At 35.7% G+C, this 14344-nt stretch overlaps 1 protein-coding gene across 13 annotated transcripts in view; it reads right to left on the bottom strand.

The window, feature by feature from the left end:
- Window positions 1-14344, bottom strand: part of BCAS3 (BCAS3 microtubule associated cell migration factor) — a 575920-nt gene that overhangs the window by 423072 nt on the left and 138504 nt on the right. For all 13 annotated transcript variants that reach the window (XR_007473338.1, XM_049701671.1, XM_033431625.2 and 10 more), the window contains exons 10-11: window positions 6931-7007; window positions 1682-1765 (exon numbers count right to left, since the gene is read on the bottom strand). Coding sequence is in view for 12 of the 13 variants with exons in the window: in XM_049701671.1 (XP_049557628.1) it covers window positions 1682-1765; window positions 6931-7007 (161 nt within the window). In the remaining variant the exon portion in view is untranslated. The remainder of the gene's footprint in view (window positions 1-1681; window positions 1766-6930; window positions 7008-14344) is intronic.

Raw genomic sequence — 14344 nt, 5'->3', positions numbered from 1 at the left:
TGTGTATTTTTTTTTTCTGCTAGTATTTTGTTTAGGATTTTTCCCATCTATGTTAATGAGCAAGACAGGGCTATAGCTTTCCTTTTTCATAATGCTCTTATTAAGTTTCAATATCAAGGTGATCTTAAATCATGAAACAAGATGAGGCATAACCTGACCTTTTTATTCTATAGAAGAGTTTTCATAATATTGCCATTGTTTATTTTTTTTTAACTGAATTATAGTTGATTTACAAGATTGTGTTAGTTTCAGGTGTATGGGAAAGTGATTCCACTACATATTTTTTTTCAGATTATTTTCCATTATAGGTTATTACAAGATATTGAATATAGTTCCCTGTGCTATACAGTAAATCCTTATTGTTTATCTATGCCATTGTTTATTCATAAACATTAGATAGAATTCTCTGGAGAAGGTATCTAAATATGACAGTATCTTTGTGAGATTTTTCTTTCCTTAGCAAAGTTTTATATCCACTTAGACAACAAAGAACAGGAATTATAAGTGTACACCATGATAAATTTTCACAAGTGAACATACTAATATAACAGGAATGTAATCTATAATATAACAGTAAAAATTATAAAGTAATATATTTATAACTACACTACTTAATTATGGAAGTCATTTTTATGTTCTTATCATGGAAAACTGGAACTAAGTCGGCTAAATAACACTGATGCTGCCTAATTACTCTGTTTCAGATTTCTCTTCACTGAAATAACCATAATTTTTTCATACAGAGGAGAAAAGTAAACCATTCTTATAAAGATTCTGAAATCTAAAATATATGGGGCTGTAAGCAAAAAGCCATTCAATAATTCCCTTTGAGTGAAAAATATGTAATGCTTCTCTCATCAAACCACATCATGTAAGCATTTGTGATCAGTCTTGAAGTATTTTTGTATTTGTTTTACATAAAACAGTGTGACCTTTGATTCCCTCCCTGTGGTTTGTTTTAAACTGTTGTTCTTTTCTGAATAGTTGTGCTTTCTATTACATGCTGTCATTTAGATTCACTATGTCATCCCTATTATTAGAATTGTTTTGTTGTATACTTCACAATTCAAAAAGATGGTGATTATAAGGATACCTTACAATCAGCATAAAGTTTACGAGCCATCATCATAATTAACCCTCGCACATACACAAAAAGAACTCACTTGACAAACATGCAGGGGGCAGCTCTGTGACATGAAAGGATCTTTGAATGCGCCAGGGATTTCGCTCAAAGTTTTGTTAAGGAATAATATTTTTTTTTATGTCAAGAAGATTCATAAATGTTCAAAAATGCAAAGGGATGTCAGTATAGGTAGAATGATGCAAATCACACACACACACACACACACACACACACACGCACACACACACAAATCCAGAAGTTGCTACTTAAAACATGTAAAGCTTCTTTCCAAAGTAATTAGATTACAGACTTTGACCTAGCTAACAGACTTAAATATTTTAAATTGGATAAATACAAACCTTATAATCATTACAATAGAATATAAAGTATGATTTAGGAAACTTAAGAGATTAAATACCTAATCATTTTAAGTCACCAGTTCTCTTGAGTGACAAAATAATTCTGACTTACTTAAGTTTGTTCGACCTTTGCAAATGAAAAGGGAACGTGATAATTACTCCACAAAATCGTACCTCCTAGAGACTACTGGATACTTACTTTAGCAGCACTAATGACTGTGGCAGTATAAGACTGAATGTTGTCTCCACAGGCTCCACCACGGGACTGATGACATCGAATCAACTGGAAAGAGAGAGAATGACCAGAAAGTTATTTCTATTAAACTGTTTAACTCTACAGGCTCTTAAGATAGAGCTTATTTACCATGCAGAATGATGGTGGTGGGTGGGAATGTTTGCATGAGTGTTTTCCAGACAAACAGCTAAAAGCCCTGCTGAGACACTTTTACCCCTTTTTATAATCTACTGGTGCCACTCAAGCAGTTTCATGCTCAAATACGATTTTTAATTACAAGATGAATAGTCTTTAAGAATTCATAAACTCTGAAATGGTAGGATTTGAGATCTGGCAGGCTTTCCACAAATAAATTTTAGAAACATAATCAAAGGACTTAGCCATGACTTCCTAACATTAAATATTTAACATGCTAACAAACTGGAGGTTTTGTCCTCTTAATTCCTACATAAAGATTGTAAAAGGAAACTTTAAAAAACAGACAAAAGAATGTGCCGTATTTCCATTTTCAATTGTGTTTGTGGGGAAGTGGCACAAATTATGCATAAATCAACTATGACACATAATAGCTGTCCACTTCAGAGGGCTCACCAGTTTTAACATTAGAATGAAAAAGACATGCCCTTATTCATAAATAAGTAAATCAAACTGTCAATTTCCAAAGTGAATCAGTAGTTTGACATGCATGATTCTCTCATGTGCTGAGCAATTAACCAAGACTAAATTCTCCACTGCTCCTACACTTCTAAATTTAAAGAAAAAATAGAAAGAAAAAGAAAGAAAAGAAGAAAGAGAAAGAACGAAAGGGAAATAAAAAAATCATTAGCCAGATTTTTACACTTAAAATTTTCAATAAAACGGCAATAGTAGACTATTAGAACAGCTCCACATTGTGATATGAATTCAGAACAAATCTTCCTCTCCCAAAATATAAAAACAAAAAAAATGTTCTATATAATTTAAAACCAGGTCACTTGATAAAGATTAATATGTGAAACTTTTATTCTTTTATTATAAAATCAAACTTTTCTTCATCACTGATTTGTATTTAAAAAAAAAATCCCTTAAGACAATAGTGCTGTGGAATTTTCCAAATCGCAGGTGACTGACAAATGTAGTTTCACACGGGAAAAGAGGGAGCTTGAAAAGTGATCATTTTAGCTAATAAAAAGAATCTCTCTCACTTACTCACCCAGTCACTCATTCATTCATTCACAAATACACATTTGAAGAATTATGAAAATTATCCCCTCTGCTGCCTTCTGAAGCATGTGCAAGGAAAGACATATCCTAGAAACACTATCTTTTCCCTGCTTCAGGTAATTAAAATAACCAAGGAAAACAAGCAATACTATCACCTTTTCAATTCATCTAAATCTGAGTCAGCATTTCTACATAAACATAACTAAGCCAGAAATTTCTTTAAAACTTAGACTCATTACAAAAGTTATATTTGCGTCTCAGTACATCAAAATAAAAGATAAACCAGAAATTTCCGTAGTGCAAAAATCTATCATGCCCAAATCCCAGGAAATAATGGTAAGTGAAAAAAGCGACGTATGAAAGACCATGTATATAATGTTATCTTTGGGGAAATAAAGGGAAATATAAATATATCTATATAACAGATGAGAACATATATACGCATATAAATAAATATAAAGACAAATGTATACAATTATGTATCAAATGAAAACTGTAACAATGAAGGAAGGCAGAAAAAGGGGGATAAAGGACAAACTAACTAAAATAACCTATGAACACAGTATTTGATTGCATACCTTCCATTTTAGGCAGTAATGAAAGCAGAGAAAATTGCAAGAAAATCCTGAACTCTTTGTAGTTGGTTTGATTTTTGCAGTGGTATGAGCAAGCAACTCTGTAATTACTTTTTGGCATTATAGGATTGAAGAAATGAAGAAAACGTGCTGATGTCATGGTCTCCTATCCAAAACAAAGGACATACAAATAGGAAACGGGGGACAAAAAGAGAGAATCCTGTGGAAATACCAATATGACCTCTTCATTTCCAAAATGTACATGTGTATATGGGTATACATGGGTGCACAAATATGCATATATGTATATTTGCCTCTTTATGTGTATAATAAGTGTGTGTGGATATATAACATGCATATTTCTAAACTTTGTCCACTGAAAGAGTCTAGAAGCAAAAATACGCCAGTAACAATGAACACATCTACTGGACAACAGCTTAGTATCTAATACCATTGCCCATTAAAAAGAAACAGTAAAATCAGAAGAAGATGATTCCAGGGCTGAGACAAGGCAAGTACAAGATGGACCTGGACTTATTCTTATGATAGCAAGTAAGGAAATTATTTTTTTTTAATTTTGATGAAGCCACAACACAATGTCACAAGAAGCAGACTAAAGGGGCTCTCATTGGTCAACTCTGGCATAATTTGAAAACCAAAATAATTAAAGACAGAAAAAAATTAAAAACTACTTAAAAAATAGGAATCATTAACCCCTATCAAAAATATAGATACAGGAAGATTTAAAAAGAAGGGAAAGTTCTTGATTATGATAGAAAGCCAAATGCCTACAGGTAAATGTGTAGTGGGAAGTGGAAAACCATTAATTTGCAATCCTCATAGTAAAGACTGGTTCAGGCAGGAATCATCAATGGATGCTAAAATTAGGTAGGCTAAGATTTTGATAAAATGCAGGATATAAGCATGCTCTTTCCACATTATTAGTTACAAGAGGAAAAAATAGTACTTATTCAGTACAGAAACTGGACAAGACCTTGACAAAATTAGCATCACCAATAAAGGACAGACATATACCATGTGCCTCCAGATGTGACGCCGTGGGAAGTCCAGAACAGCACTCATACAATACTATAGTATTCCAGACAGAAATACATAACCCGAATATAATCAAGAGAAAACATCAAAACACTGAAAATAAAAAGCATTCTACTAAAAAGAATAAGGGGTAGATGTAGGGGGCTGTAGTCTTCAAAATTACCAATCCTGTAAAAGATAAAAAAAGAAGGGACACTCTTACAAGATATAATACCTGATCCTAGACTGGATCTGCACTATAGGAAAAAATTTTCTACAAATGATATGATAGGGTTAATTGACAAAATTGGAACATGGATGCTATAATAGATAAAAGTAGCTTATCAATATTAAATTGGCAGACTTCCCTGGTGGCACAGTGGTTAAGAATCCACCTGCCAATGCAGGGGACACAGGTTCAAGCCCTGGTCCGGGAAGACCCCACATGCTGTGGAGCAACTACGTCCATGCACCACAACTACTGAGCCTGTGCTTTAGAGCCCGCAAGCCACAACTACTGAGCCCACATGCCACAACTACTGAAGTCCACGTGCCTAGAGCCTGTGCTCTGCAACAAGAGAAGCCACTGCAATGAGAAGCCCACGCACCACAACGAAGAGTAGTCCCTGCTCACAACTAGAGAAAGCCCGTGCGCAGCAACGAAGACCCAACGCAGCCAAAAATAAATAAATTTTTTAAAAATTAAATTGGCTGATAACTTAAGTATTCTGGGGTAATGTGATATATGCAACTTACTCTGAGATTGTTCAGAGGTCAACCTAAGTAAAGAGTACATGGGTGTACTTTATAACATTTGTACTCTATTAATTCTTGCAGGTTTTCTGCAAGTCTTCCAAGTTAAAAGTACACTTAAAAATAGGCACTGAAAAACAAACACAATCAAGATAATATGGCCTCTTGGTTAAAACTGTAGTCAAAGAGCATTTTCACTGAAAGAAACTGTTGCTCCAAAATTTAATTTCTGCAGTTCCACACTCAGCCCAAATGCTACTACAATCAGAAACTGTTAACAAATACTAGCTCTTATGTAAATACCATGGAAACACATTTATCTGGAAATATTTCTTCCAAAGGATGGTACAACCATCTGATTAGTAAACTCCTTGTGAATGCCACTACACATCCTGGTCTCCGTATATAACACTAGATATTACTGACACGTATCTCTACAAAGGCAAAGGCAAGACAAAGGCAGGACAACTGGCACACTTTGATGCTATGCATCTATGAAGGAAGTTTTTTCCATAAGAAAATAATATGTAACTCTTTGCATAATACCTACAATCCTAAATGAGTAGTTTCCCACACATCACAATAAATCTGCAAGAGCCAAGGGACAATGTATATATCTTCCTCTTGGAAGTCTTGGATGTCTCCGGCACTCAAAGAAATTTCCTACAGACATAATCATTAGAAGATACCATGATGTCAGCACACTGAATTGTATGTCTCTTGTCTTATTTGAAAAGAATGAATTTGAAAAGTGATATACTGGATAATCCAGAGAAAGAAGAGGGTAGAGTATAAATACAGCATTCACTAAAATGCAAAATACCTATATGTAGCGGACAGAATTCTGGAAAAAGCATCAAGGGATTCATCCAGAAAAATAAATTCCTCCAGTAGTTTCTTGATTTTGTGAATTCCAGAGGCTAGAGATATACTGTGGTTTCACCAAATAATTGTTGTACTTACCATATCCAGACTTGTGTCAAGAACTCTTCAATACATATTATTTCATATTATTCTCAATATACAGTAACCATACAAACAAGCAAAAAGGGAACAAAAAAATGATCTTCTTTGAAGTCTGTAATATTTTTTTAGGTTTCGTTCTATATTCATATGCAGGGCACTAAATGGCATAAAAAGGGATTTGCCCTTTGCTTTGAACTAGACATAAAAAAAGTTTCAATGTATAAATATAATATCTTCATTTACTATGATGACCTTAAGAGATAAGTGAGATTGATAAATAACAACAAATGGCAGAATGCTTGTTTAGATTTAAATGTACACATACAGTTGAAGTCCATTAAATTATTCTATGCCTCAGGTTCCCAACCTACTACTAAAGACAGAAGTCATTCCTGCCTCCTGATTTCTAGCTCCACAGAAACTCCTGTGATGATATCAATGCTGTGATTTAAAATTAATGGAGTAAAGTTCTCTATATAAAACTAAGCCTGGAAAAGTAAGGCTGAGTCCAAATATTGATCCTGAGCAATAAGATCAGACAACTGGGTGCCCAATTAAAACAAAAACCAAACCAGAGAAAACAAACTAGTAAGTTAAACATTCATTATTGGTTGTTAATTACCTTTGGAAAACTCTTCAACACTTGCTCCATTACAAACATTCCAACACGGCCCTGCTTACCTTGTTTTCTGCATAAGCAAGCCAGCGGTTCCCAAGAGCAATAGGATTCATGTTGGGCCCGGGACAAGGGTAGCAGCCTGAAAATTTTCAAATGGCAATGTAAGAAATTTAATAATTTCCGTTGGTGCATCATATTTTGATGCCATAAAAACAGAATAATCAAATGCTTTTATTTTTTCAAGTCTCACATAAAATTCCCATAACCTAGTCATTATTTTAATAGCTAAAAGAGGTTCATTTTTTTCTCCTCTACAGTTTCCTTTGGGTTTTGACTCTGTTCCAATAAGAAATAAATCTGGGAAGAACTGGTATTCACTTTTCGCAAAAATTGGGCATTTTATACAGTTATTCCTGGAACAAGAGAGAGAAGCCAAGAAGAATCATTTAAAAATCATAAGCCTACAATTTCATAAGTCTAGCAAAACTGTTTAGAGAAGAAAGAGAAAGGATACAATTGGCTCAGGAATTTAAGGGCAAAGATAAGAAAGACATAACCCTAAAATAAAATGACAATAACAGGGGCAGGGTAGAACAAGTAACTTAGGTGTGGAGCTAATGGGGAGAAGTAATCCACAAAGGGTGCATCAGGAGATGTTGGGGAACTAATTTACATAATCCTATGCATTTACATTAAGCATTCAATTTCATTCTTCTTACTTTCAGCCCAGCCAAAAACAATCTAGTAGGTAGGATTATTTTGTGATTCTCCAATTTCAAAAAAAAAATCACACATTCCTGACAGTGGTCACCAACACCATGGAAACACCAATGCCATCTTCCCGAACTCCACTAAACAAGACACAACACAATTCAGTCAAGTAAGTGATATCTGTCATCCGTGAGGGTCTCATCTCCCCTTCTGACTATACCAATAAGGTCTCTGAGTATAATGTCCTCATCTTTCAGCTACACAAAATAATATTACAGGGTTTCACAAAACTGCTTTTAAGGGACTACTCAAAGGAGACTGCAGAATCAAAGAACACAAAAAGCCTAACCTACAGAATTCCTTGTTTCTCATTCCACAAGTATCTGGTTAATATTTTCACAAATGTTTTTCCCTAAAATGTACACTAGCGGATCAAACTGAGGTTATCTATTTCATAGTTTAGGTCTCAATTTGGAATCTAAACTTATACGAGACAGGTTTTTATAAAAATAACCTTTTCTTCCCATGACAAAAAAACAAAACAATACAAACAAAGAAAAACAGCCAAACTGCATGAAACACATGAGCGTACCAGGAAAAAATAGCTAATCTGAATAGCATGAACAGCACACCTGAAAATACCTTACCCAGCAGAAAGTCTCAGTCTAGTGCTGATCCTAACAGGAATAGAGTTATCAATGAATGAATAACTACTTTGACAAGTACTGTCAAAAATAAAAATAGGCTTCCCTGGTGGTGCAGTGGTTGAGTGTCCGCCTGCCGATGCAGGGGACACAGGTTCGAGCCCTGGTCCGGGAAGATCCCACATGCCGCGGAGTGGCTAGGCCCGTGAGCCATGGTCGCTGAGCCTGCACGTCCTGGAGAGGCCACAACAGTGAGAGGCCCGCGTACCGCAAAAATAAATAAATGAATAAAATAAATAAAAAATTAAAAAAATTTATATGTTCTGTAATATATTTATTTATCTTTTTGCTTCTTTATTTTCTGTCTTCCTCCCACTTGATTAAGGTCGTGTTTGTGTCTTTTGTTCACAGTTAAATCTATACTGCTTAGAATAATACCTGAAAAATAGCTTAATAAATGTTTGAATAAATTAAACAATGCACCTAATTTTTTTTTTCAATGCACCTAAATTAATCAAAGCATATGTATAAGACACACTTGCAAAAAAAAAAAGTCATCTACAGAAGAAAAATTTTCAAATATTTTTCAAATATTGTGCTTGCCTATTCTTTAGGTTAGGCTTTTTGTGTTCATTTTAAAGCCATTTTTTAATAGAAATCTTCCTTAATTGTACATACATGCTTGCCTGAATTCAGAAAGCCTTTGAGTAGCAATCGTGGTGATTCTGAAATAGTAATGCCGTTGTGTTCACAGCCACTAGAGAAGCGCAAGTCGCTGTTGCTTTTGTTACTGCTAGTTTTCATTTCAGCTCCTTCAACTCCATCTACTTTGAGTTTTCTTTTTTTTTCGCCACACCGAGCAACCTGTGGGATCTTGGTTCCCTGACCAGGGACTGAACCCGGGCCCTCGGCACGGAGTCCTAACCACTAGACCACCAGGGAATTCCCTGAGTGTTCATTTTTAAAGAAGATGAAGATAATAATCCTAAGAGAAAATCCATATGTCATACAAAATATAAGATGTAAGTTTTCTAATGTTTCACTCATTGTTTAAAAACTTTTTTTGTATTTCAGGGTTTAAAGTGGTGTGTTTGGAATGTTTGGATTTCTGGAAAATCAGCTTCTGGGTAACTGTGATGTTACTACAATCACTGAAGGCATATTATGGACACATATTATGGACATATACATAGAAAAAAAGGTCCACTAATATAATACAAAGACAACACACTCTAATGTATATATCACACAGTATTTACATAATAGATTTCATTATGACACCCACACCTAAATGTACTTTTTTCACACCAAAATGTACTTTTATATAAGTGTATATACATAGACCATATATACTTTCAGAACTGGAGAAATGAGCATAAACACTGTCTATAAGAAAATTTCCCCTTTTAAAATGTCATGAAAAAAATAACCAAATAAAAAACAGAAATAAATACCTGTGAATTGTGGCATTACATTAGAGGCAGCTAATCTCCTGAACTTTAAAGTCAACATAATCTAACTCAACCAACTCCGATAACTATTTTGCCTCAACAGATCCTAATAATATATAAGTATACCTGCCTTCCAAATACTAAAGAATACTAAGAAAAGATGTAGTTTACAATTCTCCATTTCACTTTTTGAGTCAATGTTTTTAGAAAGCTAGTGGATCTCAAGAATTATAGTGTATTGGAATGAAAGCAAATTGTTTTTCTGCTCTCCAAAAAACATTTTACAGCTGGAATCAGCAGACCATCAGCCTCTCAGCACTATCCCAACTTTATAAGCATGACTCCTTTAAAGATTAACCATTGCCTCCAGCTAAACTCTGAAAACAAGTGAAGAAAAAAGAAACAAAAAACAACAAAAAAAACACAACCCAAACCTCTATAATACTGGGACTAATTCTAACAAGGTTACAATGTTTGTGAACAAAGTAAAAGAGAGCTGGATATTTTAAAATATCAGGCTTCCAAATTTAAATAAAGGTAAAATCCACAAAAAGCATGCTACATGAAGATGATTCTATAACTAAAAGATTCTTGAGACTGATGCAATTTTACATGGCATCCTCCCAAAATGTTGGTCCTAGTGGGGAGAAGACCTGAACTCATTTTGAAAAACAAAGGATTTAACTACTCTCTGTAACACCCTGCCTTATTTTTCTTGGAAAAGACAACTCAAAAGATTTCAGACCTTTTTCGAAAAAACAGATGTCTGCATTTATGGTCAATTGGCTTTCAACAACACTACCAAGACAAGTCAATGGGGAAAGAATAATCCTTTCAGCGAACGATGATAAGTCAACTGATATCCGCATGCAAACGAATGAAACTGAACCCTGGCCTCACACTACATACAAAGTCGAAATGAATCAAAGACTAAAGCTAATGTATTAACCTCCTGGAACAAACCATGGTAAATCTTCATAACCATAGGCAATGCTTTCTTAGATATGACACCAAAACTACAAGTGATAAAAGAAAAAAATAGATAAATTAAACTTCATCAAAACTAAAATCTTTGTGCTTCAAAGGACACCACCAAGAAACAGAAAAGACAACTCAGAGAATGGGAGTTGGGCAAAACATATATCTGATAACTGACTTGTATCTAAAATATAAACAGAACTAGTATAACTCAATAAAGACAAATAAATCAATGTAAAATTTGACAAAGAAGATAGAAGATGAGCATATGAAAAGATACTCAGCATCATTAGCCATAAGGAAATGCAAATCAAAAAAAAAATGGTACTGATGAACCTAGTTGCAGGGCAGGAATAAAGAGGCAGATGTAGAGAATGGACTTGAGGACACGGGGTGGGAGGGCTAAGCTGGGGCGAAGTGAGAGTAGCATCGACATATATACACTACCGAATGTAGAACAGTTGGCTGGTGGGAAGCAGCAGCATAGCACAGGAAAATCGGCTAGGTGCTGTGCGATGACCTAGAGGGGTGGGATAGGGAGGATGAGAGGGAGGCTCAAGAGGGAGGGGATATGGGGACACGTGTATGTGGCCGATTCGCTTTGTTGTGCAACAGAAGCTAACACAGTATTGTGAAGCAATTATACTCCAATAAAGATCTATCAAAACAAAGTATAAGGGACACTCTTGCACTGCTGGTGGGAATGTAAATTGATACAGCCACTATGGAGAACAGTATGGAGGTTCCTTAAAAAACTACAAATAGAGCTACCATATGACCCAGCAATCCCACTACTGGGCATATACCCTGAGAAAACCATAATTCAAAAAGAGTCATGTACCAAAATGTTCATTGCAGCTCTATTTACCATAGCCAGGACATGGAAGCAACCTAAGTGTCCATCATCAGATGAATGGATAAAGAAGATGTGGCACATATATACAATGGAATATTACTCAGCCATAAAAAGAAACGAAATTGAGTTATTTGTAGTGAGATTGATGGACCTAGAGTCTGTCATACAGAGTGAAGTCAGAAAGAGAAAAACAAATATTGTATGCTAACACATATATATGGAATCTAAGGGAAAAAAAAGGGCATGAAGAACCTAGGGGTACGACAGGAATAAAGACACAGACCTACTAGAGAATGGACTTGAGGATATGGGGAGGGGGAAGGGTAAGCTGTGACAAAGTGAGAGAGTAGCATGGACATATATACACTACCAAACGTAAAATAGCTAGCTAGTGGGAAGCAGCTGCATAGCACAGGGAGATCAGCTCGGTGCTTTGTGACCCACCTAGAGGGGTGGGATAGGGAGGGTGGGAGGGAAGGAGACGCAAGAGGCAAGAGATATGGCAACATATGTATATGTATAACTGATTCACTTTGTTATAAAGCAGAAACTAACATACCATTGTAAAGCAATTATACTCCAATAAAGATTAAAAAAAAAGTATAATCAGATACTACTTTGTGAGATACCAACAGGATATATATAATCTTATTAACAATCATTGGTGAGAAACTGGAACCCTCATACACTGCTGGTAGGAATGTAAAATGTGCAGTCACTGTGCCCAACAGCTCTTCAAATAGTTAAGGATAGAATTACCATATGACCCAGTAATTCGACTCCTGGGTACATACCCAAGAGAAACGAAAACATATCCACACAAATACTTATATCCAAGAGAATCAAAAATAGATGTCCCCATAGAAACCTTTCATTTATGAAAGCATTATTCATAAAACCCCCAAAATGGAAACAAACTAAATGGCCAGCAATAAAAAGAAATGACGTATAATATTCCACTGTCAGGATACACCACAGTTTATCCATTCACACACTGAAGGACACTTTGGTTGCTTCCACTTTTGGCAATGTGAATAAAGCTGCTATAAATATCTGTGTGAAGGCTGTGTGAACATAGTTTTCAACTCCTTTGGTTAAATAACAAGAAGTGAGATTGCTGGATTGTATACTAAGAGTAGGTCTAGTTTTGTAAGAAACTGTCAAATTGTATTCCAAAAGTGGCTGCACCATTTTGCCTGCCCACCAGCAATGAGAGTTCCTGTTGTTCCACAACTCTGACAGCACTGGTGTTCTCAGTGTTTTGGATTTTAGACGTGTGATGATTATCTCATTGTTTTAATTTGCATTTCTCTGATGACATATAATATGGAGTATCATATCATATGCTTATTATTCTTTGGTGAGGTGCCTGTCAAGAGTCACTGGCCCATTTTTTAATCAGGTTGTTTATTTTGTTCTTGCTGAATTTTAAGAGTTCTTTGTATATTTTGGATAACGGCCCATTATTAGGTTTGTCCTTTTTTTTTTTTTTTTTTTTGGAGTATAGTTGATTTACAATGTTGTGTTAGTTTCAGGTGTACAGCAAAGTGAGTCAGTTATACATACATATAACCACTCTTTTTTTAGATTCTTTTACCATATAGGCCATTACAGAGTATTGAGTAGAGTTCCCTGTTCTACTGTGTTGTACAGTAGGTTCTTATTAGCTACCTATTTTATCTTATTTTTGGCTGCGTTGGGTCTTGGTTGCTGTGCATGGGCTTCCTCTAGTTGAGGCAAGCAGGGGCTACTCTTCGTTGCAGTGCGCGGGCTTCTCATTGCGGTGGCTTCTCTTGTTGCAGAACACGGGCCCTAGATGTGCGGGCTTCAGTAGTTGTGGCTCACGGACTCTAGAGCGCAAGCTCAGTAGTTGTGGCACATGGGTCCAGTTGCTCCGTGACATGTGGGATCTTCCCGGACCAGGGCTCGAACCCATGTCCCCTACATTGGCAGGAGGATTCTTAACCACTGCACCACTAGGGAAGTCCTAGTTATCTATTTTATATATAGTAGTGTATATATGTCAATTCCTATCTCCCAATTTATCCCTCCCCACCTTATCCCGTTAACCATATGTCTGTCTTCTACATCTGTGACTCTACTTCTGTTTTGTAGAGAAGGTAAGTTCATCTGTACCCCTTTTTTCAGATTCCACACATAAGCAATATCATGATATTTGTCTTTCTGTGTCTGACTTAACTTCACTCAGTATGATAATCTCCAGGTCCATCCATGTTGCTGCAAATGGTATTATTTTGTTCTTTTTTTATGGCTGAGTGATACTCCATTGTATATATGTACCACATCTTCTTTATCCATTCCTCCGTTGATGGACATTTAGGTTGCTTCCATGTCCTGCCTATTGTAAATACTGCTGCAGTGAACACCGGGGTGCCTGTATCTTTTCAAATTATGGTTTTCTCCAGGTATATCCTAGGAGTGGGATTCCTGGGTCATATGTTAGTTCAATTTTTAGTTTTTTAAGGAACCTCCATACTGTTCTCCATAGTGGCTGTACCAGTTTACATTCCCACCAAGAGTGTAGGAGGGTTCCCTTTTCTCCACACCCTCTCCAGCATTTATTGTTTGTAGATTTTTTTGATGATGGCCATCGTGACTGGTGTGAGGTGACACCTCATTGTAGTTTTGATTTGCATTTCTCTAATAATTAGCAATGTTGAGCATCTTTTCATGTGCTTTTTGGCATTCTGTACGTCTTCTTTGGAGAAATGTCTATTTAGATCTTCCACCCATTTTTTGATTGGTTTGTTTTTGATATTGAGCTGCATGAGCTGTTTGTATATTTTGGAGATTAATCCCTTGTCAGTTGCTTCGT

Source organism: Orcinus orca, chromosome 19, assembly GCF_937001465.1.
Source record: "Orcinus orca chromosome 19, mOrcOrc1.1, whole genome shotgun sequence".
In the NCBI taxonomy this organism is placed as follows: domain Eukaryota; kingdom Metazoa; phylum Chordata; class Mammalia; order Artiodactyla; family Delphinidae; genus Orcinus; species Orcinus orca.
The sequence above is the reverse complement of the archived record's forward strand: the minus strand, read 5'-3'. Positions and strand labels throughout refer to the sequence as shown.